This window comes from Cavia porcellus, unplaced genomic scaffold (assembly GCF_034190915.1).
Source record: "Cavia porcellus strain 051 isolate PalLab524CR breed Dunkin Hartley unplaced genomic scaffold, mCavPor4.1 scaffold_9, whole genome shotgun sequence".
In the NCBI taxonomy this organism is placed as follows: Eukaryota; Metazoa; Chordata; class Mammalia; order Rodentia; family Caviidae; genus Cavia; species Cavia porcellus.
The window spans coordinates 64,320,030-64,347,628 of NW_026947492.1; the positions used below are offsets into that span (position 1 = coordinate 64,320,030).

At 34.7% G+C, this 27,599-nt stretch overlaps 1 protein-coding gene across 1 annotated transcript; it reads right to left on the minus strand.

The window, feature by feature from the left end:
- Positions 1-13,820: 13,820 nt before the first annotated feature.
- Positions 13,821-14,774, minus strand: LOC100726165 (olfactory receptor 52R1-like). The gene has a single exon (XM_003463441.3). The coding sequence runs from the start codon at positions 14,772-14,774 to the stop codon at positions 13,821-13,823; it is 954 nt and encodes a 317-aa protein (XP_003463489.3).
- Between the last annotated feature and the right edge of the window lie 12,825 nt (positions 14,775-27,599).

The window sequence follows — 27,599 nt, forward strand, 5'->3', positions numbered from 1 at the left end:
TAAGTGCCGGCATGCTGTTTTGGCATTATTGTTTTAATTGTGGAAACTCTCTTTTTATTCTTAATTTCATCTGTGACTTATTTCTTGTTCAGGAGGTTGTCATTCAATTTCCATGTGTTTATGCATTTTTGTGGTTTCTTTTCCCACTGGTTTTCATTTTCATTGCATATACTCTGATGGTATGCTTAGAATAATTTCAATTGCTGTGCATTTACTTAAGCATGTGCTATGAAATAGTATGTGGTCTATTTTGGAGAACATTCTGTGCAGCTGTGTAGAATGTGCATCTTGATGTTTGTGGTGGAACACTCTGTAAAAATCTACTAAGTTTATTTATTAAAAGGTTCATTATGATATTTCCTTGTTGAATTTTGTTTAGTTGATCTATTTGTAACAGTGGTGTTTTGAGGTCCCTTAATATAATATTGTTTGTGCTTATTTGATTTTTCTGTCTATTAATATTTGTTTTATAAAGTTAGATGAGCTTGTATTCAATATATATTTCAATTATTATCTTTTCCTGTTGAATTGTTCTTTTAATAAGGAAGAGGGACCTCCTTTGTGTCTCTTCATCAGTTTTGGCTTGAACTTCTCTTTTTCTGCAAATAGAATAGCTAGTCCTGTTTTTTTCCAGGTTCTCATCACGTGGAATACTGTTTTCTATCCTTCCGATTTCATTCTATGAATTTCTTCTTGAGTTAAATGCATTTCTCATATGTAGCATATTGTTGGAGCTTGATTCTTAATCCATTATGCCAGTCTGTTTACTTTGACTGGAGAATTTTGATCATTTCTCTTCCAATTCATTCATGTCTACAAGTAAAATGTTCTCGAGAATATGGCAAAAATCTATATTCTATACAACCTCATTACTCCAAACCTTGGAGGCAAGAAGAGTGACTGCCAACAATACATCTCTAATTAGTAGAACAGAGGTCAGTATCAGCAAAAGAAAAAGCTTTCTAGATAAATCAAATCTATTATTTCACATTAGCTAATGACCATGTGGCATTGTAAATACAACAGCAAATCTATAAAAACATTTGTGTTCAGCATCATTTCAAAGTCTTATGTGTGGATATGATCTCTCATCAAAAATATTGAGGGAAGGCAACCCACTCGGAACCTCTTCCATCTGTCTCTCAGACAGAAGCTTTCTTTTGCTGAATAAATATATTCTACTCTAAAAAAATATTCAGGGAGGAGAAGAGATTGGAAAACAAGAGGAATCAAGATATATCTTATTCAGGTACACATTTTCTATGACACATATGATCATTATATATATCTAAATTATACCAATAAAATTAATTTTAAAAAAGAAAATTAAAAAATATTCCAAGACTCTATTTGCATCTCTGTTCTTTATGTTGGTCTTGGATACTTTTCCCTCTTTGCTGGATAAAATATCCAACACTCCAAATTAAAGAAGGAAAAGTTTATTTATCTCACAGTTTATAGAAGTTTCAGTCCATAACTAGCAGGCTCCAAGACAGGGTGTTATGGCACTCATAGGAGAGAGAAGACAGCAAAGCAACATGAGTAGAAGGGAAATCAAGTCTCTTTTCCTCCCTCATATTGTATGCCTGCTACCACCCCTTTGGGCGAGTGCATCAATCTTAAAATCTCTGTATCCTCCTCTTATATGAGGATTATGGCTCCCTGCTTAGTCTCTGAGTTAAACTTTTGAAATTCTCAAGTTGACACAATATATAAAACATAATAATAATAATAATAGTAATAATAATAATGTGGTAATACATTGTTAAGTTCACATGGTTGAAATGATTGTTTTGCCACTGATCTTGCCCCATATGCTTGAATTTTGCTCAGGAAAGTTGTGTTCACCCTTTAATGGTCAGAAGTGTTTACTTACAAAGCTGCATCACATGGAGCCTACTCCTCTTGTCCTTGCCTAGCTGTGACTTCTCCAAAGGCCCAAGGTAAAAGCTGCCAGAGCAGCTGCTCAATACCTTGGATGGCTCCCCTGCTCCAGGTCACATGTTGGCACCTCATGATAGCCCTCTGGTTTCCTTCCTCTTCTCTTGGATATTCCATCTCAGGACTCTTTCACATTCTGGGACAGACACAGGCATTTTTAAATAACTGCTGTGCATCCTTTGGAACTGAAACACTGGATGTAGTGCCTACTATAGGATCTCCTGTGTAGAAAAGAAACGATTTTGTGTAAGGAGTGTGGTATAGAGGTTCAAGTATTTTACCTACTGGTCCTTTTACATGTCCCTCATCATTTAAGTCTTCAAAAACTAGTAACTCTAAAGATACATTTTAACAAAGGTTTTTGGGTAATAATAACACCTAAGTAAGGGGTAGCAGTGAACTTGAAGTAATACAGATTGTGATTGTGGGCCTGTTGAAGCAGGGGAGATAAAGATATTGAGAAATGATGCTTTTTGAAAGAGTAGATTGAAGATAGTGATGTGAAAGTCATAGAATTCCTTAATATGTCAAGGTAGATAGCTTTGCTATATCCATTATCTTACAGACCATTTTAGTCACTGCTATTTATGTTTAAACTTAGTGTACCTCAGTCTATAGTTTATCAGTCTGGCTTGTATCTGGTTACAACTCAAAACTACTGTATCTATGAATTTTTTTAACATCCTTTAATTTAAGTATAGAATTCTTTTTTTCTATTCCTTTTACATATTGACCCACAGTATCCATATACCTGTAAATCACACATACACATTCAAACAATGCAGAGTATAAAAATAAAAATTATTATCTAGCTAGTCATACCATATAGTATTATACATAAATATACATGTATATAAATAAACATATACACAACTTTCTTTCAAAGAAAATCAATGTATAAATTTGACTGCATAATAATCCATTAATTCACCTTTCACCTTATAACTAACTTTTACTAGTTATATTCCTGTCATGGATAGCTTGCAAAACATCACTGTCTCCTACAACACCTTGGTCAGATAATTTGTAGAAAAAATATCAGATGGTAAATTTGTTGTTGCATGTGAATGGGGATCAGCATTTTCTGCACTTTGAAAATATTTACCCCAACATATTTTTACCTTCTCTCTGTTGAAGTGTACAAAAAACTGAAGTTACAAAATGATAATAATAAACTACAGAATTTCTGGCCAAATATATTGTTCATTTTATGTTCCCTAATCTATAATAAGATTGTTTCATTTCTTCCTTTCTTAAGAAAGGAGGACTTCTAGGTGTGATGTTGGAGAAAACCTCCACATTTTTGCCCGACAGAAGTGTGACAGAGTTTGCCTGCTTCACTTCCTTTTGCACATCTAACCAGGGTGCTCTCTCTATTATTTTATCTGTGATCTAATGCTTTTGGCCACATTCCAGTACAATGCAGTGTAATCGCACAAGAGTGTCTAAGTCCATATGCTGCTTTATTTTAATTTTCGGGAGAATCTTATTGATGTCAATATTGTTGGGAAGGCTGAAGACACAGCAAAAAAGAAAATGAGCAATATGTGTGTGCTACTGAACAACAGTTTTGATGAGCTGGTCTTCTCAAAATTTTTACGTTGAAAGTTTAACCACAATACAGCAATGTTTGTGATTTTATTTAGGCATAGGATCACTGGGGACAAAAATTCATTAATATTGGGTTAAATTGGAGTGCAGGTGATTCCTAATTGAATATGAGTAGACATAACTGGTACTTTGGACACACATACAAAAAATATTTCCAAAATACTTTTCTGGTGCACCTTTGAAAATCCTTTCAGTTTAGATAGCGGCATAACATAGTGAAACAGGACTGAATAAACAGCGGTAAGTGAATTATTTTATATTTTTTGTTCATATTGTTGCTTCCCACATTTTACTGTAAACCTTTTGACTGTTGAATTTGTATTATTTTCTTCAGTGTCAGACATAAAATACAACTGTATTCACAGATATGGTGATAACATGAATCCGTTAGAGAAGAAAATTCTCATTTGCAATGTTTACCAATTCTTGTGGTAGATATTCTCCTTTGGTGACTCTAAGTACCGGTCTGACATCACTGAATACAAAAATGGAAACTGGATGCATAAGACATGATCTTCGCAAGCTGCTTTGTACTGAATCCAGCACATCACATCCCCCAGTGTTTGTGAGATTCCTGGAGCATCGATTTTGTTTTTCATCACTTTGTCATGTGACCCCCAACAGTTTCCATCTCCCTTCTGAAAATTTCTACCACTTTATGCAATTGATATTTAAAGAATTTGCCTTTTTTGTAACCACTATATTTATCGTGTATTCCTTCACAGGAGGTGCACATTTGTGATCTAATTCTGCATTATTGCTTATAAACTGAGAACTATCAATTCTTTACCTTAGTATTTTGATAGGGAAAGAGAGTCATGCAGTCCTGCATCCTGCGTGGCATTTTTGAAGCTGAAGTTTTATGTAAAATTATGTGTGTGTGTGTGTATCTTTAATTTTTGGTTTTTCTGTAGAGAAGGATGAATAGATTTATTTAAATTTGTGAGGACGCTTCCTGCAGAAAAAGTGTAAAGAACTTCTTTTCCAAATTTCTTTGTATTCTACTTTATTATCATTTCTAGTGTTCTAAAGTTACAATTTCTCATATTACATAAGACAATATCAACATTTCTTAAGACTTTTGACTACCCAGTGTTTTATAGTGTCTTATGTATATGGAGTGAACCCTATTTCTACTATATGTGTTATGAATTTTCTAAAAATCAAATAAGCAAAATGTACTCTCTTAAGGCCACTGCACATTTGAGGCAGTGATAAAGTTCCTGGAGTATCAGTTTTTATTTTTGATGCTTCTGGTAGTGTGAAAAAGGGTTGTGAAAAGTATGCCATTTGAAGTATAGGAAACCAGAATTAAAACTTCAAACAGGATCTATGGAAGCTACATGACCCTAGAGCTCAATTTCTTCATTAGTATATATGTATATACATATATATGTATATATAAAAATATGTATATACATATATATGCATATATACATATATGTATATAATGTATTGTTACATATATATACACATATATATTTAATTGGGCTATTTTGAAATATTAATGGAATATGTTTTAAAAGCAATTAAGATAACATTTAGTAAAGAGCAGTCAGGAAATCTTAGTTGCTATATTATTTTAATTATTTTGTCATGATGTGATCCAATTTCCTTTGCCAGATTTTAAAATTATTAGGCAATATATCATAACCTTATGACAGAAAACAAAATCACATTTATTACATATTATTAAATAAATGAAAAAATTCAATTGACAGTAACTTACTGGATTGCTTTTTAACAGTGAAAACAACCTACGTCATATTTCCTCCAATTTAATAACCTCTGTTTATTTTTTAAGGAACAAGCTAAGCACAGCTTTGTGGCTCTGTTTTGTGTTTTAACTACAGATGATGGGATTGAGCACAGGGTACAAAAACAGGTGTACACTGGCCATCATCAAAAAGACCACTTTGGGAACTGGCCAGCTGTCTTGTTTACTTTTCTCTTATTGTTGGACAAAACGCCGAACACATAAAATGAAGGAAGGACAAGTTTAGTTAGCTCACAATTTGTGGAGATTTCAGTGCTGGCTCCAAGGCAGGGTGGTGTGGCTAAGCAGCAGCTATTCATGGTGGTCACAAGTGACAAAAAGGAAAGGACAAAAGAGTCAAAAGGAGGAGCATGCCTCTTTCTCTCCCTTATGTTGCACACAGGCTATCCATCCCAGGGCAGCTGCAACACTCACACTTCCAATCCCAGACAAGACAATGAAACAATCACAAATTCTAGAGTCAGCTGCCTCTGTGACTGCTGGAGGGCTTGAGGGGGGCATCAAGACTCAAACCATGATTTTCCATACCTTGCCTCCCAAAGATTCTGCACATCTCTTTATGAGAAAGGCATTTAGTTCATCTCTAAGACTTGCCAAAGTCTTAACAGTTTCAGCACTGCTCAAAAGTCCAGGTCCAAAGTCTCCTCTGAGATCTAAGGCAAACCCTTAGCTGTGAGTCCCTGTACAAATGAAGTTAAGCACTTTCAGCATATAATGGCACAAGATATACATTGTCATTCCAAAAGTTACAAACAGGAGGATACAAAGGATTGGAACAAATTCAAGTCCATAATCCAATCCGGAAAACATAAGTCCTGGATTTCCATGTTCAGCCTCTGAAGCAATTCAGTGTGAGCTCCAAAAGGCTGGGGTGACTCCACCCCCGTGGTTCTTCTGGTGGTTGTAGCTCTCATGGCTCCACTCTTGGACTCTTACAGGTTTCCTTAAATAATCCACATTCCTGGCTTTTCCAGACATCTGGGTTCTCCACTGCACCTTTGGCTTCGTACAGCTTCACATCATTCCCTCCCTGACCCTCCAAAATCTGGGTGGAAACCTTTTCAACCTGAGAACTTTGGCATTCTGCATGTGCCGAAATCAGTGCCATTTGGATGATGCCAAGGTATACTGCCAGCCTCCATGACTGCGTGAGGGTTTGGCCGGATATCCAGACACAAACCATAACACTGACCTTAGTGATTAACCAAAGACAGGTTTATCATAGGGGTGCAGAATACAGCAACTATTTCAATGAGAAGATTTAGGTACCGGAGACCTTGTAGCTTTTTTTTCTGGGGAGACAAATCCAGGAAAGAGATGATTCATGGGATGTCTATCCCAGTGGTCTGTTGGAGACCAATTAATCCACAGATGTCATTTGCTCTAGTGTCTAAATGTGCTGATTTAATTGCATCTACATAATGCAAGTAGGAGTGAAAAGGACATTCATTGTGTAGAAAGAGAAAGGCTTAAGGAGCAGAAGCATGATATTATTATGGTCACACTATAAATAATATTTAGGGTACTTATCCAAATGACCCTGAAATTAGTGTGAATTATAGTATATTTGAAAGTGTTACAGATTGGAATTGAGCTAGGAACTAATCAGTAAGATGTAGGGGTTATCAATAACGAAAAATCAAAACCTCGCTCTCTCCCTCCCTTCCTCCCTCAGCTCCCTTCAAACATATTATGCATCTGTAAAGTATTAAAAATGGTTTTATCTCCTATGTCATGTGTCCACTTTCCTCAGAGATATTTAAAATACAAAAGAAAGAAAGCAAATCATATATACAGAATTTGTGGTCCTTGCCCATGTACACTATATCAGTGGTGTGAACCAACTGCTGATGAAAAACAGTTGTAAAATAGTTGAATCTGTGCAAAAACACATTGCACGTTTTTCATTGTCATCATCCCTCAGACAATATTGTATAGCACCTATTTGCAAAGTATTTTATTGTATTAGGTATTATAAGTAATACGAAGATATAAATGTATATATGCCTCCGAAAACTAATGGTAGAAGTTTCATTTGACCCTTCTATTCCCGTATTATCTTCCCAAAAGAGTTAAAGACCTCATATTACCATGACACATGCAGTCCTATGTTTATAGCAGCACAATACTTAATAGTTAAGTAAAGTAAATAGTTAAGTAAACAAGCTATATGTCCATCAACAAATGAATTGATAAAGAAACTATGTTATTTATACACAAGAGAGCACTGCTCTACCATAATGAAAGATAAACCTAAATCATTTTTGGGAAAACTGTTGTACCTTGAGACCATACTATTAGGTGAAATAAATCAAACACACAAATTTAAATTTGGTTTCTCTTATAGGAGATGCCAAAATCACAAATGAAGAGTACAATAGATGATAGGTAATAGGAAGTAGGCAGATGGATCTTTCTCATATGAGGTGATAAAGAGATGGAGGGATGTGGAGAGAGGGAACAGGGATAATAAAACATATAATATTTACTCCAAAGATAAAGCCTGTGACATGATTTTGAACGTGGAAGACACTAGCAGTAGATGCTGACCAGATTGATGAGAACCATCTGTAGTGTATGGTAGCAAACATAATGAGAGAAAAAAGAATAGGACATGAAGATACTGAGACAGGTGACCTAACTGTGTAGACATATGTGCTAAGTACATTGGACAATAGTTATCCACAGGTAGCTATAGCAGTGTGATGATATCTGTTGTTGTAATGAAAATATTTCAAATCTAACCACAGTGAGACACAAAATGACCATAGAGATGGTCTTATGTCATGTCATTGTGTACCAGTATAGCATCATAGTTGCTTATGGTAGGTCTTGGGGCTCATCCGATTGAGGTAGCTGGGAACGCCATGGATATCAGGATCGTTCTCAGCTGTTTGTCATGACTTTTTTTTAGTTTGGGTGCCATTAAGTGGAGGGAAGTGGTATACAGGTAGAAAGCAGGTGTCTTTATCCAGTGAACACTTCTGACCATCAGAAGAGAAAATGTGGGTGAAGTTGACTTGGAGTGGTTGAGGTAAGAGTGGTGTTTGAATTTATGTACCCAGAATTAATCATTTTCAGTTAAGTAAATGTAAGAACAACTCCACATGGAAGGTAGAAAGAAAGAAAGAATTGGATGGAAGTTACTAAGAGCAGGCTATAGAAAAGAAAAAAAATGTGTTACGAAATGTACAGGGTAATGAGCAGGAAACAGGCTTGTGAATACCTTTGCCCCTTCTGCCTAGAAGACACACCTAGAGTCAGATGTGTACATATGGGGCTACTTCCTAGGGGTGGTATAATGTGATGACTGCTGCACTTACATTTAGGGGAGAAACTTGCTCTTTGAAGAAACTAATCAAGAAATGAATGCATATTAGTTTTGAGAATGCTGAAAGTTATGAGTAAAATTGATTAAAATTTGAACAGGGAAGTATTTTCATAGGCTAAAAACATACATATTTTTCCTAAATTACACCTAATAAAATTGGGCTGTCTCCTGTTTCACCTACTGGCAGCCCAGGATTTATAAGTGAAAAGCAAGCATGTCAAACATTAAATGTCCAAATGGAAATGAGTCAATGACTGCTGCTTTAAACTTCTTCCTTTTTCTTTCACACAGATTTCAATTATATTTAGGGAAAGAAGTTGTTTTTGTTGTTATGTATGTGGGCAGATCATAACACTCCTTTGTTTTATACATGTGCAACTGGAAGAAATCTGAAAAAAATCAAGTAGATGGGGAAATGTAGGAGGGAAGGAGGAGGAGCATCAAGAGGAGGAACAAGAGAGGAGGAGGAGAGATGGGAATCTTGCCTGTCCTTGTCACCTTCTTATTTTTAATGCTTTTTTTATGCTATCCTAAAAACAGTTTCAGTGGTTTTGCCTCCTTGATTTGGGCTCAGGACTTTCAGGATTTTCTTTAGGCTTTTTTTTTTAAATCAATAATTATTTCCTAACAGTTAAAATCTGTCAAACTCCTGGTCTAAATTTTTCTAGGATGCTTGTGCAAAACATAGAGTGAGAGATCTCTATGTGCTGTAAGCTAAAACTTGAAACACTCTGAAAACAGAGACTGTGTTTTTTTCTGTGGCATTATTTCCCTTTGTAAAGACGTTTCAGTTTCTTTTTGAACTTCATGGCTTGTGCACTTGTAAATGCTAATTCCTCTGCTTTAAACTGCTTTCTCCTTTTTATCCTTCTGATGAATTAAAACTTCGCTCCTTACAAGGAATACAGTCATCATGTGCTGCAAATCTGTACCAAAATAAATAAATAAATTCCAGAGATAATCATCACCTCTTTGGCAATATCTTTTCTGATTCTCAGGTAGCCATCTGTACTCATTTTTACCCAGTTTCAGAGTTATTATAATACTGGGGCTTGTGTCCTGTGTTACTGCATTTTTCTGGCTCTAAGCCTGAATCCAGTGCTAGGCCTTGCCTCTCTGCTATCCCCGTGCCCAGCACTGGCACTCAACACACGCTTCTCACTCAGTACAAAGTTCCTGTCCTCAAGAAAACATTCTGTGTATTTCAGGCCAAAACTCAATGAATTATCTCTGCCCTTCTGCCTCCCCTCTAATGAAGGAACTGGTAAGTGTAGGGACTTGTGTATGTATGTTAGCATTCTATTTCTTTGACAAAAATAACCTGGAAAAATAAACTTAAGAGGTCAAAAGGCCTATTTAGCTCAAGGATTCAGAGGCTTCAGTTCGCTGTCATTTAGCTCTCCTGTTTTGGACATTTTTCTTTTCTTTCTTTTTCGTACCATTGATCAAGCTCATGACCTTGCATTTTCCAGGCAGGTGCTGATGCTGCTAACCTAAATCCTCAGTTCTAAGCATTTATCATGAGAGTATACTTTGGAGGGAATGTGGCAAAGGAGGCAGGATCACCTCATGGAATCCAGGAATCAAAGAAAGAAGCATGTGGAGACGTGCTGAGCAGGTATCCTGCCCCTGTTCTTCTGTCGTAGACAATGGTGCTTTCATAGAAGTGTGATGTTTAAGATAGTGCTGGTATCTCAAGCAGTAGATATTAACATGAGTAAAATATAATTTTAAATCTCTCACTCCCTATATTGTTTTGCACAACTTCAGGATATCATTAATTTGTATTTCTTCTTAGAACTATCAAACCCATAGAAATTTATTTGTAATGTTCTCTAAGATTTCTGGCTGACCTCTTAGAAAGTCAATATCTACCCATCTGCTCTGGCTTTTATTTGTTTGTACATTTCCCTCCTGTCTGACTCTATTCTATGTTCTGTGCCACCTGTAAAGTCAAACCAAGATATCTTGGTTTTTATATCCCATCTACAAAGTATAAGTGGATGATCAGATTTACTTATGCATACCACCTGCAATGATGCAAACACCTGCAGGAAAAATTAAGGGTGCCATCTAGAGGACTTCCGGAAACTAGAATGTGCCAAAGCTCTGATGGAATGGTGGCACTCATGATAGACACGTTGAGAACTGGAAGCTAAAGGCTGAGACTCTAACTTCATCTGGCTTGTGCTGGGGTGCAGAAAAGATCCTCTCTTAGAAAAGCGAGGCATCACTCACTTATACCTTCCTTTCCTTCTTCCTTTGGCCTTAGACACTGAAAGATTTGGTAGCCATGACTTCAGCATTAGCAGATTGAAATTAAATGTGAAAATTTGACAGTATAAAAAGGGACAGCAAGTGTGCCCCAGCTGCCAGCTTTAGCCTGATCATTTTCTTCAGGAGGTCTGGGTCATGGGATTTCCCACACAGAATAAGTAATCACAATATTCAAAACACTGATAATTGAAAATACATATTTTTAGCTACTTATCAGCCTACCACTGAATAGAAAGATGTTGGTTTCCACATCTTTACTGATGCTTGCTGTGTGCTAGGATCACTGAGATTTAAGGTAACCAAAGTATCACTTTGCTGATAAGGAACAAATCGAGGGTTGAGGATGACACAAAGCAGGTAAATGGAGTATAGATGAGGGATTTTGATGTCAGGACAATACAGAAGGCACTTTGGGAGCACAGAGGGAGAGCTATGAACTTTGCATCTTTACAAAGTATCAGGGCACGAAGCATAGTATTGGGTACATATTAATTGATCAAAATGCTTGATTAAACACGATTGTTTTTCTCTGAGCAGAGTACATAGTGCTGATAAAGCATCACACTTATAAAAGTTTGCATAAAACTGAGTCCTGAGCTCACAGCTTGGCTCTGAATAAGCTGACTGAGGAGGGCTGCTTTTATTAAAGTTGTTGCTGATCTCTGTCAATCACTTCAATTATGACTTTGTGTACTGGAGGGAAAAGAAGCACTGATATGACTGCACATTTCATAACTAGTTATCTAGTTAATGCAGCTGAATAAGAATTATTTTTCTGAAAAATGTAGCTTTAGTTGAGACCTGGAATGTTGGAGGGAGGCAGAAGGCCTTATCAAAAACAACTAGAGGTGGGTAGAGCAAGAGTGAGGTCAGAATATAGACAAAACTGGCCTGGCCCGAAGTAAAACAAGACAAGACAACTGCAGCAGGGTGGAGAAACATCAGTGTATCAATGAAACATCAGTGTATCAATAGTGATATACTTAAACATGGAAAAAATAGGAAATGTGCTATTATCACACAAAATCAAATGGATAAACATTACACTAAATATTTCAGAGTTAAAACAAGATAACTTCTCTTTTATATGTTTAAGGTTCTAGAATCATTGAAATCTATCTACACTAAAAAAATACCATTGGAGCTTTCCTGGATGAAGTGCAGAGATGCTGATTGTAAAGGGGCAGGAAAATTTTACAAAGCATTGATTAAAAGTAAAAGATTATCTTGATGGAGGAGATGGCAGTTACACAGTACTAGAAATTACCAAAATGTGTACCAAATATTTACATTTTACAGTTGATTTAAATACATTAAAGCTATTTTTAAAGAGAGGAAGATTCCAAGTTAATTAAATAATTGGCTGATAGTATCATCATGCCCTCTTCACATTAAAATTGGGATGTATTGGAATGCTTTCCAGAACATGCATTCTTTTTAAAAATTTATTTTAGAAAGAAAGAAAAAAAGGTAGAAATAATACAGAGTTTCAAAAAAAGTAAAAAATTAACACTAGTTAATATATTGCATATCATTATCTTAGAAGTAGTTGTTCAGGTTACAATATCTAGGCATAAAAATGATTGAACAGTCAAACAATGACAGCACAAACTGTTCTTTTTGATGAAATAACAGAGATAAGTAGTGTAGTTATCTATATTGCACACATAGTGAGACATACAGAGCAGACATACAGAGAAGCTTTTCCTTTCTTACTTTTCTCCTTTCTCCTAACACAGTTGTTTTTTGCTTTTGAGCATTCTTTCCCTTTCATTGTCACAATACCTATTGTACCTTTTGGATCTTATTACTCTTTTAGTTTTTATTATTGCTTTTTTTTTCACTAGAGAGACAATAAAACATTACAAATGTGATGTGTTCTTTTCTTGGGGCATTTTCAAATTCTAAATCTGTTTCTCCTGAAAAGTGTGCTACTGATTTCTATAAAACAACACTCACGTGATGTTCATTTTTAATCAGTGAAGATTAGTTATTCCAAAGTCATCTTCATTATTGACTTTGGTAATCAAAAATGCTAAACAATTTAATAATTCAACAATTTAATATTAAGATATTAATATTAAGGTGTTTCACCACCACCTTAAGTTGTGCATTGTTTTCAGAGTCAAAGTTTCCTTTTTAAGAATGTGATATTATATCTTGACACTGTCTCATATCTTCATTGCAAATAAACCACACATTTTCTCATTTGGTTTCTGATAACAAAATATGAGAATGCCTTCTGTTATATTTTTATGGATTTTTTTACATAGTTCTGTTAGTAAAATTCTGTTTCAAAAAAGATGTTCAAGGTGGAAAAATATGTATTGTAATTTTTTTTATTAAAAGCTTTTCATCTTTTAAATAATGTATCAATTCATATTTGATCAATAATGTACAAATACTGTTTTCACAACAATTGTAAGAGACAACATTTTTTGTTAAAATTGCCCTTAATTTCATACATGGAAAACTTGTTTTCTCATGATGGCTGATGTAGATGCAAATTTTATACTAATATTTTATTACCAAGCACATCAATATGATCACTTGTTTGGGGTACCTGAAAATTTGTTACTCTTCCAGCAGGGCACACGACTGTAATTGTAGAACTCAGGAGGCTGAGGCAGGAGAATCACTGAGGCTACCAGATCATTCAGGGTAAAAAAGGAAGCAAAGACCAGCCTGACTTGCATAGAGAGACACTATCTCAAAAAAAATACAAAATAAATTGTTAATCTGTCTTATAGGTTGCTGGCCTCTGGGATGCTTGTTGAAGAAATAATTTTGTGATGAGAGGTAAGATCCTGGCAAATGGTCTGGCAAATCATGTCATCAGACCAGTCAGGCAATTGGGATGAGTGTGAGGCTGGGATTCCAGGCTCACAGGTCTTTTCCACAACACCCTGAGATAACCCTGTCCCTGATCTGTTTGGTCCTAACTCCATAGATGATGGGGTTGAGCATGGGAGGCACCAGGAGGTAGACGTTAGCAACCATGATGTGTACCACTCGGGGCACGTGACGGCCAAAACGATGGGTGAGGAAGGTAAAAAGGGCTGGAATGTAGAATGCCAGGATGACACAGATGTGAGAAGCACATGTACCAAAAGCCTTGAAGCGGGCTTCACCTGAGGGCAACTGTAGCACAGCTCTCAAAATCATCACATAAGATACACTGATGACAAGAATGTCAAAACCAACCACAGAGAAGGCCACAAAGAGCCCATAAGCACGGTTGACTCTGGTATCAGCACACAGCAATTTCAGCACAGCCATGTGCTCACAGTATGACTGGGGAATGACCCTGTTAGGACAGAATTGCATCCTGGAAATCATGAAGCAGAAGGGGCTCACCCATAGCAACCCTCTCACCATCACGACTGTCCCTAGTTTGATCACCACAGATGTGGTCAGAATGCTGGAGTGACGAAGTGGGAAGCAGATGGCCACATAGCGATCCAAGGCCATAGCCATGAGCACCCCAGACTCTACAGAAGCAAAGGCATGGATGAAGAACACCTGAATGACACAGGCATGATATTCAATCTCATGAGCATGAAACCAGAGGATGGCCAGCATTTTAGGCTGGGTAGAGGAGGACAGGACCAAGTCTGTGAATGCCAGCATGGCCAAAAAAATGTACATGGGCTGATGCAGTGTATGATCAGTTTGAATTATATATAGGATGGTGATATTGCCAACAACAGCCACAATATACATGACACAGAACAGAAAGGTTATCCAAAAAGGGGAATTCTCCAGGCCTGGGATTCCAAGCAGGATAAAAGAGGCAGGATGAGAAGAGTCATTCCCTGAAATCAACATCATGTGCATGGGTAACATGTTGTTTGTTATGAACATAATGTAGTTTTATAATAAAGAAGTTACTGCCCCTATATCTGTTGGATTTTACAATTGCATCGTAAGGCACATAGGCTCATTAATAAGCTGGAATAATTTAAACTACTACCATCAATAGATGTTTTCAAAATAAATGGTATTCATTATTCTTTTTCATATTGATGTCATTCACTCAGGTTAAAACAGTCACTGCAATTGCACTAGTTTGTTAAGGAATTTATTGCTTTTTTGAAAATAGAATCTTTTGAGGGAAAATAATCAAGGTGAACATTGTCATAATATTTTAATTCTCCTTGACTTCCCAAAGTTTTTGCCTCACAATGTTTTGATTTGTTTATATTTCAAATCCCTCTATTTCTTAGTCAAATCATTTGGGCAAGTTTTCTGGATAGGAAATTTATGTACTGATTTTGATTTAGATTTGAGATTACAATGATTCCATTTAGGGATTATTAATGAATATTACTAATGAAACATTTACACACGAGTTTAAAAATTATGTTTAGCGTAGCACTCCTCCTAGTTTCGAAGTGTAGGATTTTTTTTTTTTGCAAAAGTCTGGACATGAATATAGTACTATAGGTTGTATGGGCTACAAAGTCTACAATGAAACCAGTGCATTTAGACACTGCAGTGCAGAAGCAGCCTTAGTCATTGCATAAATATATATTCGTAGTTTTGTTCCAATACAATTTTATTTACAGAAACAGACTGAAAGCTCGTTTGAATTAAAGGGTACAGTTTATCAGGGGAGATCCTAGACTGCATGACAACTTTCATTGAGTCAGTGTTGAATATTGTGCTATTTTTAGCACCTCACTACTTAGTGTGGAGTTGGACTTTGCTAAATATTGTTGACAAAATAAAACGTTGAAATCGTTAGGCAATGAAAATACACTGATTTAAAATATCCAAAAATGTCACGATGGAACTATGTATCCTGACTTTGTTTGAGGCATACACACAAGATGGTTATACCCATTATTCACACTAGAGTTTGCCCAGAGGTCAGGCAGTAGGTTACATGCACCATCATGTCGGTGCCTGAATTTTATACTTAGCACTTTGTCAACATGTAAACTCAGTTTTTCTGTGTCTTCAGTTGAAAGATTTGTCTTTGTTCCATTTTTGTAATAAAACTTGTAGTGAAAAACCATATTCCTTCCAGTCCCCTTTAACAAGTCACCTATGTAATATAATAGTTTTTGTTAGTAGACTGAGTGGCTTCTTAAACTGATTTTGTTAAGGACCACACACAGAGTTGGCCTATTTTTATATATTCTATATTTATAATTGTATGAGAGAAATAGAGACCTGATTCTATAATTCTTTCTCTGTACCAGAAACTTTTCTATTCTTTCAAATAATAAATTTAAAAAGCAAATGTCACAAGACCTCAGAACACTACAGCGGTGTTTATCATGTTGAGGATTCATAAACACATGTTATCTGCTTGCCTAAGGTCTGTGCTTTGTCTCAATCGTTAGGTCTCATTTTTCCAAACAGTCTAGTATGTTCAACGTTAGCCTGAGTCTTTCTACTTACCTTCCAGTTCCCCTGTATGCAGCCCTCACCTGGTGGGATAGAGTCACAGAGGATCAGAGCCAATTGGAAGACATGCTTTCATCTGAATTCATGCACCAGGCAGGGAAAAAAGTGTTCAAAACAGCCCTAGTTTCCAGTTGATTTTTCAGATGACAGAACTCTCGTAAGAGGTGTGCTCAATCTTCTTCATGCATTCTTGTTTCTCTGATTTGCTGCTCTCCGATTTCTCTTCTTGGGTAGACTAGGGAGAACGTGAGAACTACACTTGAAATAGAACATGGTGTCCTTGACAGAGGTTTGTTTTTCCTCTCTGTACTTCCCCAGATGCCTATGGAACCTATGGTCTTCAGTTTCAGGAATTTGCTTTTCTTTTCCATCAATGACCTGGAACTGAACAAGGCAGATTTAAAGCTACAAATCATGCTTACTGGACCAAGATTCGACCAATATTTGCTCCATTTTGCCTAGCATGTAAACTTTCAACATGGACATCACAATTTTTGAGCTTGCTGTTGGTGGGAGAGAAAAAATTGTGTATTTTCTAAATAGTAATAAAAGAGACCCCTCTCTCTTTTTGCCCTAAACTGGTAAAAAACACAAGAATTCTAAGAACCCAGAGCAGCCAGAGTTCAGAAGATTTTCCTAACAAAACAGAAACCCCAACATAACTACTTGTTCTACCTAATATATCCTGTTACTAAATACATTTTTCTCTTTTACAAAAGCAAGTGCTCTTAAGAGCATGGTGCATATTGGAAGCTGAAATTAATTAATATGTTTTTCAAACTCTAGCGCTACATTAAACAAAATTTGACCTTCTGCTTTAATTTTTTTATTGTCTTCAAAATAAAACCTGGCTTACAAAAACTCCCTCTGTGTAGCTTTTCTTTAAGGATACTTGGTTACAAGAACTATGATGGATCTCATCCTGAGCAGAGATCCACTGTGATAGTGGCTTTGAATCCAGGCATGGCACCCTGGGTTTTGTTGGACCTCTGTGTTTTCACCCCTGATGTAGTCCTTGTGGTTTTCACTACTCATCTGGATTGCTGAAGACAGGCAAGGAAAGAGAGGATGAAACATGTTGAGTACTTGTTACACACTAGTTTTAGACAAGTGTAGACCATTTTCTCACAGCGGGGTTCCCGGAAATAAAGTTTAGAGGAGGTATATTTCAGGTTTCATCACTGTCAGGGAGAGTGTGAGTATAGTGGTGGTGGCATGTCTACCTTTGTGTGTCTTCCTGGAAGACAGAGGGAAAGCATTTATTCTGCAGCTCACCTCACAGGGAAGCTCCCTGCACACGGATCTCTGTACCTGGGATTCCCATCGAGTCACACATTTCTTCACACTGCATTGCTTGGCTTTCAGTTTTCTGGAGATTCTGTGAGTCCTGCTGCTCTCTGGAAAGGCAGAGGAGCCTGAAATGTTGGTGTTACTTACTGCAAGTTTTGCTATTTGACCAAGTCAATACATCCCATTAACAGTGTTAACAAATCTCTGGACTGCAACCATTGGTAAAGATCTCAGAGCACTGTCTATTTAAAGGTAAATCCAGCCTGTTCATGTCTCCAAGCACTGGTTCTTTCCTCCTCTAAATCCCACTGCCCTGTACTCACTTTAGCTGTCTCTGAGCCTATAGGCTAAAGCTGAAAGCATTAACCCCTAACGTGCCTCTCTCCTCTGCATACCTGAACCCAAACTCAGAAGATTTGAATGCATGTGCAAGATAATGTATTGCTAGAAGTACATATGAGCTTTTTAGTAATTTGTATCTTTCATTAGTCAGATCCAATTCTCACTGAATTTTGTGCAATTTGAAAGCATTCTGATGATGTTTCATATCTGAATCTGGGAAACTGTGATCCATATAAATAAATATGTTGCTAATAGTTGCACTTGAAAGTAAGTATATATAAACTTATGTGTATATTTCAAAAAATAATTATTTACTTTAGGTATGCATAATTATTGATAATGTCATCATGTGAATTGCAGTTACCTGTTATACCTGCTTTGCAATGGCACCTGTGCAGTTACATATCTGATAGTGAGATGACATATTGTCATATATACATACATATTAAATTATATATACATATAATCTGTGCTTGCTGAGAGTGTTATTGTCTCTGAGTGCTGCATTGTTTATTGGCTTAACTCTTTCCAAAGACCCTCTTGAGTTTGTGATTATACAGAAAGGGGAAAGGAATTGTGCTCTTTTATTTCTAAAAGGCTTTAGGCACTCCACTCAAATCAGTGTAAATTGTTTAGGAAAAGAAAACCCACAAAAATTACCACGGTTATTCAGTTTACATTGATGAGTGTATTATAAACTGTAATAATCATGCTCACGAAGGATCTGGTGTATTTTCAAACATCAGCATGATAAAATCACTAATACAATTGTTTTAGGTAGTTTAGTTTCCAAGAGATAAATAAATTTCCATTATATTGCAGACCTTATTAAATTGAACTTTGAATTTGTTTTTATTTCAGATTGAAAATTATTAATTCCCCATTGTTTCATTTAATTTTGGCATATGAACTCTCAGTGTAATATGCCCTAGAAAGTTAGTATCTTTTTATTTTTCTCCCTTCTATTATCTTTCTTCATTGATTGCCTTAGAAAAAATTTTGTTCCTCAACAAAAAAGGATGTCTGGGGTGAAGTCTTGTGTTTCTTCATCTACTGACTACATTCTGCAAAGTTACAGTATTACCCAGGCTCTGGAGAAAATAATCCCAAGTCAAATTAATAATAAAAAAAAACTAGAAATAGCTCTGAATATATTCATTATCAAAGGAAGGAATCAATGCAATTCAGGGATGGAAAACTGTCAGTGATTTTATAACAACTAGATACCTGTATAAAAAATGAATCTTAAGTTTTACTGAAATTTTACAAATCTTTACATGAGATGTAATACAAAACTAAACAGTAGAAAATTAAAGCTAATTTTTAAAAGAATATAGTTTCATGAATTTGGAGGGCAAAAATTTCTTACAACAACAACAGAAAAATATTCACCATAACTAGAAAAAGCAGAAAATACAAATATAAAGAACTTTGAAAGATAATGTTAGAAAAGTGAAAATACTCCAAAATAAATAGAATATTCACAACACTTATATCTGAAAAATAATGGTCCACAATCAGATAATGGACATATAAGCAATTTATTAAAATATGAAGAAATAGTTTATGTAGGCATTTTGCAAAGAGAGGCAAATGACTGACTAATTCATGCAGAAAATGTGATCAAGATTATTCATGGGAAAAATGGAAATTTTAAACTATGGCAATTGTCTGGTAGAAACTGATTAGTATATATAAAATGAGTGTTTATAACAATAAGTATTTTCAAGAATATGGAATCACTGAAGCACTCACATGTTACATAAATTAGGTCATATCAACAATCACTTTTTCTAATTCTAATAAAATAAGATCTCCTTTCTTTCAAGAAATTCCACTTTTAGTTGCATAACCATATATCAGTGCCACAGAAGGAAAGTAAACATTATCTACTGCAAACATGTACAAAGGAAACCAGAAGGAAAGGAACTAGGAATAGGCAGGGTGGAGAATGAGAGAAGGGCTCTGAATAATTTTATCTGAACATTTTTATTGTTTAGCTTCCTATGGTGGTTTAATAGTATTGCCTCAGTACACAGGAAGAAAAGTCAGCTGTATTATCCACTATATTAAACTAAATCTAAAATAGTTGGATACAGTAATTTAAAGCAGAAGTCCTTATAGAGTCAGTCTAACTATCAAGTCTAACAGAAAAAAGGGGAAATTTTAGATACCTGGAAATACAAAATTGATCATTTTATTGTGTTTTTCTTTAAAGTTAATGAAAACTAGAATATGTGATTCAATAATGAAGTATCCAAGACATTCAGTCTTTGAAAATCACGGATGAGCTAAATTTATTCAGAAGCACTATGTAATGTAATCTCAGGAAACAATCTGACATGCTTTAAAAAGTACAGAACACAGTAGAAATTTTCACAAAATGCAGCTTCAGAATAGCAGTGAACTTAGTTTCATTTCAGGCTTTATGGCTCAGAATTTTCAATTTAACAAGGTCCTGATGATAGTAGTATGCTTAAATTTCTAAGCATTTCATTTATGAAAATGTATCCAAACATCACCAAGAATATAGAGAACAAAACATCCTTATTCTGTTTTCAAAGTATAAAAATCTACATTCCATGAAAATATAAAGTTCTTCCAGCCAAATGATGGTCTCAAATAAGTCAAAACAGAAATTTGACACAGATTATGAACAATTCAATTGGTATAAAAGGAACAATGAATTTTATTTTGACAAGTGATTGTGTTCTTTTATACTGAGATATGTTTCACCATTGAGGTTAATGTGCCACTTGTACATGAGTGCATCATATTCTATATTCTTTGTCCCTGAAAATTATTAAATCATTTTCAGTAGAAATGTATTTGGTTCTAAATATATTATCTAGAACCATAAATCAGACCTAGAAAACTGTGTCAACATATGTGTTTTGACAAGGAAGCCTTATGCTGTAGTCAACAAACTCACTAAGGGAAAGAGGAAGAGAAGAGGGAAGTATAAGGAAATTCAACCCCAAACCACATGCATCAGAATTAAATTATAATGATAATAGAATAAGATCTTATTTTAAAGAGTATAATGACAAAAGTAATTAAAAGAAGTAACCGTGACGTTGCCCTGTTTACATCTAGACTGAGGAGTCTCTTGGGAAATTGTCATTATCATATCATGAGTGGAGGCCCAAGGGTCTCTGGTAAAGGGCTGGCCTACACGCAGGATCCTTATAGGGGCTCAGTGCAGGAGATGCAATGTCAGAACTTTCTGGGCAGGAAGTGGAAAGGGCTCCTCTCTCTGTGCTGGGAGCAGGTAAGATATCATGGCCACAAGTTCCAACCTTATAGGACAGAAGGTAGAAAGTTACAGGGGGGGGGGAACAGCAGAAAAACAGGGATGTGCTATGGAGAGACGGGTGCATGAAGCCAAAGGACCATAGATCAGAGGTGAAAGGCTGGAAGTATTAGGAGTCGGGGTTTAGATGGAGAGGTGCAATCTGAAGTCTTTGGGAAGTAAGTGAACTGTCAGGCAGCAAGTTTGCAGCCCTGATTTCTTTCCAGAGGAGCATATCAATGCTCAGTGTATCAAAAAGATGAAATAGAATTATTGTGATTCTGACCGACTCTGACTGTGACATTTATTTTCTCTTTTATTTTTCTTTAGCCTAGCTTTGAAATTGGGCTTACTCTGAATCTCTATTAAGAAAAAACTTTCTGAAGTCTTTTCACTCTTATGAATTCTAGCTTTCTATAGTATCTTGATATTGTGAACTCCCTCTGGTTATCCTAGTAATCATTGGGACATCCTCTCTGTGAGTCTGTGGAGATCATTCTTACTATCTTCACGGAGCAAGATTTAAACTATGTACTTACTAATGATTTTTGTTTCTTTCAATTTCTCTGCTCTCCTATTAAATGCTATAAGTCAAGTTGGTAATCCCTCACATTGAAGAAAATGTATTTCATAATATGTTGATATTTTTGGCCATCATTGACACAGGCGGATTCAAGGAATTTCTGAGGCCCAGTGTATACAGGCAAGGGACCGCATACAGATGGGAATGGTTTACCAGATCACTGTCTCCAGTTAATGAAAGAACAAAGACTTTTATGTTAATGTTTGTAATATTGCCTTGCCAGAACCACCAAACATCCCAATCTCAACTACTTCTTTCATGAAAAAGCAAATACACTTGTGTGTTGGTATCTATATTTAGTATTATGGTTTCCTGAGTATAATACTTTACTATCAATAAAAGTGTCACCAAAAAAATAAAACCAGATAAAATTTAGGTTTGTACAAATGCTAGGAATATCACTCTTAGATGTAGTATTCAATTATTTTATGTAGGCTAATAACTTCACTTTTTATTACATTTTTTGGAAATTTCCAAAATGATTCCAAATGTGCAGTTGAGATTCAGAGTCTTTGATTTTGTCTACCATTTTATTGACAAGTAAAAAGTCTACTGAGTGGGTACTATGTCTAGAGTTGTTAATGAATATACATTGAATGCATTATTCTATATCAGGTATCATGATTGATTAGTACGTTTTCCCCAAAAATGATGAGAATGGTAATGTTACAGAAGATATTTTCTCACCTTAGTAGTATAATAAAATTTAAGCTATGGGCTTACCCCAGACTTTTATTTCTTTCATTTTTTCTATTGTACTTTTTGGCACTATGAGTTTGGTGGGTTGAATTTTTGATACATTCTCTAGCTTTGTATACAGTTTTGCCTTCTCTTCTTTATTCTAATTTCCAAAATGTACTCAAATATTATTTCCATGTTATTTTCTATCATTTTATTTTGACTATTATTTCTGACCTGATATATCTTAGACTAATGTTGATTTTGGTTTCCAATGCATATAGAACCTGATGTATTTCTAATTTGTTTATACTTGTCTTTCTCAATCAATAGTATTTGAGCTTAATGCAATGCTTTATAAAAATATTTTGTGCCATGGCTTTAATCTGATCCTAAAGGGTCATAAATACATTTCATTTATTTATTTTAGCCCTGTTGTAGTTTTTATGTGTATATAGGTATGTTTATTCAAACTTTTAAAACAAATACAGGATGGTGGAAAATACAAATCATTTTTTATTTTTAAAATAAAATAGATGCATTTTAAAATAAAATAGATGTAGCAGCTAATAGATGAAGCAGCTAATAGATGAAGCATTGTTGATTACATAATCACAAATCTTTTCAAGTAATAGATAGTTTCACTGTAATATTCTGTGTTCACTTTCATTTGAAGGAAGAGAAGAATATTCTTTACTCAAGATACAGCTTTAAACTGGGAATGGTGATGTCTGTAATTTCAATATTCAGGATGCTGAGGTAAGAGGAACATTGAGAGTTTGAGGTCAGCGTGGGTTACATAGTGAGTTCATTGCCAATGTGAACCACATAGTGAGACCCTGTATCACATCGCCCTTCCCTGAAAATAGAAGGCGCTTTTAGTAACTTTGTTTGCATTAGGCTTTATTAATTTTCTTAATTTTATATGTCAAAGTATAAATACATCTCATGTTGTGTCAGTACTGTATTAAATGCCTTGTATATCTATAGTAGTTTCTAGAAAGTATAATCTATCATCACCTATTAAGAATTCTTGAGGATCACTGATTAATTACGCTTTGAATTTATGTTTTACTTAATAGCAGAATCTTATCTGCTCACATGGGCATAGTTCTTCAGTAAAGGAATTAAAAAATAGATGATAGTTTTAAAATTGTTTAATATATATTTATAGGGCTCCTTGTGATGGAAAATAACACTTTATAATACTACAAATTTTATAGCTTTATGATTGTGAATAAAGTCATGTATTTAATTTTTTTTTTCTGTGATGGATTTGTGAACAAGAAGATCCACTAATTTGGGACACTGTTCTAACTCATTATTATTGTCAACTCAATTTTTAAGACTTTACCATCCATTTTTATATTTTAAAGGAAAATATGGATAAAACTCAGTAACTTTTAAAATTTTTCTTCAAAATAACATTTTATTTTTGTTGACTTGTCTTTTTCACTTGCTGTTACTGTTTCGTACAATACAGAATAGTAGATCTGATAGTGCGTGTGGTATCTTGCCAGTACCTTTGATGAACATTCTTTTGAAAGTTACCTGTGACATTTGCTCTGAATTTCTCAAATATATACCTCATGCAAAATTTTTTCTTTCTTCCTATTAACAATTTTATAATGAATTTCTGTTGAAATTGCTAATATTTTTCTGATATCTTAAGACCATCATATTTTGTCCACTTAAATATATCAGCATAGCCAATTGGTTGATGTATTTATTTGAATAAATATTCACTCATAAAACTAAGAGAGTAGTATAAAAGCAAAGAAGACTTAAAACAGTTGTGTTTGACTTTCCAATGAGGTAATGATGATATTTGCATCCATCTTCCCAATTGGGTAGGTAAATAATTCGCCATTTTTTTATGTGATCTAGAGCAGTTTTCAAACTCAGAAGTACACCATTTGGAGTTGTATATTTCTTTGTTTGAGGATCTATCTTATAAATTTAGAATGTTTAGCAGCATTCGTGGCTTACTCCACTGGAATCAGTAACACTCCTCTCTAGCTATAACAACCAAAACATGTCCAAGTAACTGTCAAAAGGTCCCTGGAGGTGATTTTCTCTTACTTTGCTACTGGATGAATTTGTAAAAAATGTAATGACCTCAATTTTCTTTTAGTTTATTAAAAATAGCATACTAAAATAGTTGATCATAATCCTTTTGTTGATAAACTTTCCTTTATTGTTATTTCTTTCCTGCTGGTTTTATTTCTAGAATATTGTGTCATATTATATTTTTCTATAAAATTATCTACTTCATAATATGTTGTGAACTATGTTGCTGTGTTCATATGTATGCTCCCATCATATTTAAGTAACACTTCTCTGTAGTTTTCTTTATTTTAAAATAATTTGGATAAGTTTTGAAATAGTTCAGTTAGATCCTTTTAAATAATAACTGTTGAAAATTTATTGTCAATCAGCATGTTTTATCTTCATAAATTTCTTTTTTGAAATTAATTTTTTTCCAAACTTCTTAAACTGAAAATTTAAATGATTTTTATTTTCATTCTCGTTTTCTAATAGAATGATAATCTTAACAGATACTTCAGTTTTGACAAGTGCTTTTTATTGTTATTCAAGATTATGTTTCTCAGTTTGGTATTTTTTCTGTCAGAGAGAAATTGCTATTAATGGAAAATAGTTATTTCTATGGCTTCTGTCATTTTATACTTTTATATTAATAACAATAATAACATAAATATTTGTAGGCTGATTTATTATTCCAAGTTAGTCTGAACATTTGTATGACATTACTTTACATTTAGTTAAAGCTGAGGTGAAAGATAAAAGCAATATTAGATTTTGAGCAGAAAAGTCTTGGTAGCTGATTTGAAGTGACCTCAGTTAAAAACAATTAAAGAGCACAGATCGCCCCAAACAATCTTGTCATTCTTTGTGAACTAAACACAGAACATACAGTGTTATGAGCAGTAAAAGGAAAAGCGATTATTTTGCTCTTGAATACTTTTCTTTCCCCATGAAAACCAATGCAGATAAAACTTCTCATTTGGATATACAAGGCTGTGAAATGGCTCAGGTAGTTTTTTTATTTTGATGTGAAAAAATAAAAACAATGGTAAATAATTTAAAAACAAGAAATAGGAAATTAACAATGGCTAATATATTCATATTGTTATCCTCAATATAGTTGCTTAGATTACAAGGTGTAGGCATGAAAAATTGATCAAACAATGTAAACACAAACCGGTATTGTCATTGAACTAATTGAAACTAGTGCTATAATCATCTTAGCTGTGTTATGTGGGAATATCTTAGCTGTTGTTGTTTGCTTGTTTTCCCTTCCTTCTTCTCTCCTTTCCCCTAATCCAGCCGTAACTTCTGATTTGGAACCTGAAAACTAAAACTGGCATTCAAATACTTATTTGAGATATTTCATTATGTAGGCAAAATACAAGGCTGTGAAATGGGTCAGGAAATTTTTAAAAGAGTTGAAAATTGTAAAAGATATATACAGGAAGGGTAGATCATCTAAAAGTTGGAAAACATAAGTTCATTCTGGAAAAAAGTGAAAAGCAACACCAGAGTAAAACCAGTAAGTTCGAGAAATAAATGAGTGGTAGAAGAAAAATAAGAGTTTTGTGCAAAGGTAGAGAGAAAATATTTCTAATGGAGAGGAGAAAAGTTATAAGAAGAGTCATTAGTAAAATACATGAATTAAATAAATTGTGTGACCGTTAAAATGAGTCAATTAATTTGGCACCTTCACAGAGTGAGTAACATGGGTAACTTGAATATAGGCATCATGGATAGCACGGGCACTTTCCAGAGAAGCCTTAGAGTTTTTATATTTGCCCCATTTACATAGTGTTACATTTAGCTCCAAAGTTACCACAGTACATCTCTGTAAAAGCTTGTTTCTGAAAAATATTTATCAAGAACAGTTTTTCCACATGATTTAAATTGGTGTACATTATTTAACTTTCCTGAGTGAATTGTATTGCAGCACATATGAAATTCCCACCTCTTTTATGGCCTAGCTATACAACTTGGGGCAAATTATTTAATTATTTCAAACGTCAATTTCCCTATATGTATGTCATTGATAAGACTTTTCCTCCTTGAATAGGTATGATAACTGAATCAGATTAAGGATATAAAGATTGTTAGATGTACCATGTGGTATTTATTCATGAAATTCTGTGTATGATGAAGGTTCTATGAATTTTAAAAGTAGTCTGTGCTCCTACTTAGCAGAATGAGGTGTTTCCTGCAGCTTGTTAAAAAGTGGCAAAATTTCCTTCTTCTTCCCTACAATACTTGTTTATCTTCCTTCTCCTTACCTCTGACTTTTGACCTTTGTCTGTTTTTATCTTTCTTTTATCTTTGCTTTATTTTTTTAGGTTGGTGTTTCCTTAGACAATAGACAGGTCTTTGGAAGAGGAATTTTGAGTAACTCTCAATTATTGTTAGTTCTCTGATCTGCAAGGTGCACACATAAACTGCTATAACATATCAAAAATGTTATGCATAGAGAACTCAAAATTAGTGGGACTAATACTAGTATATCTTAGGCTAGTAATTTGGACCACCCTAATATCAACATAATGTATATAGACAGACATAAGGTTCAAAGATATTTTTTGCATATTTGTGTATATTTCCCAGAAATGACTAATAACATTGCATTCCACACCATATTTGACTTATTCAATACTTTCTTCCAGAATCAAAAATTTCTTTTCAAAAATACTTGAAGCTTAATTTCTTATAACATTATTTAATGTCAGCCTATGGGCTTTTCCAGGTAGGGATCATTCTACCTTGATGTTTGTGGTCCCTGAAGAGAAAGACACTGGTTTCCATTACTTGAGAAATGTTGATGTGGAACACTTCAAGTAATTCTATGTCGCAATAAAGGGGAAACACAGAGTCTGTGTGAGAGAAGCTTGCAGCTCTATGAAACTGAAAAATAGTAAAGTTTTTCAAGAATTAGCTACAGTAATTTTTGGGTGATATTTGCAGTGCTAGAAAGATCTTCTAAACCATGAATTACATATGTTTTTATCTGTTATGTTCAATTATC

Bases quoted from the DNA above. Each gene is read 5' to 3' on its own strand.
- LOC100726165 (XM_003463441.3), bottom strand. From the start codon at position 14,774: ATGCACATGATGTTGATTTCAGGGAATGACTCTTCTCATCCTGCCTCT.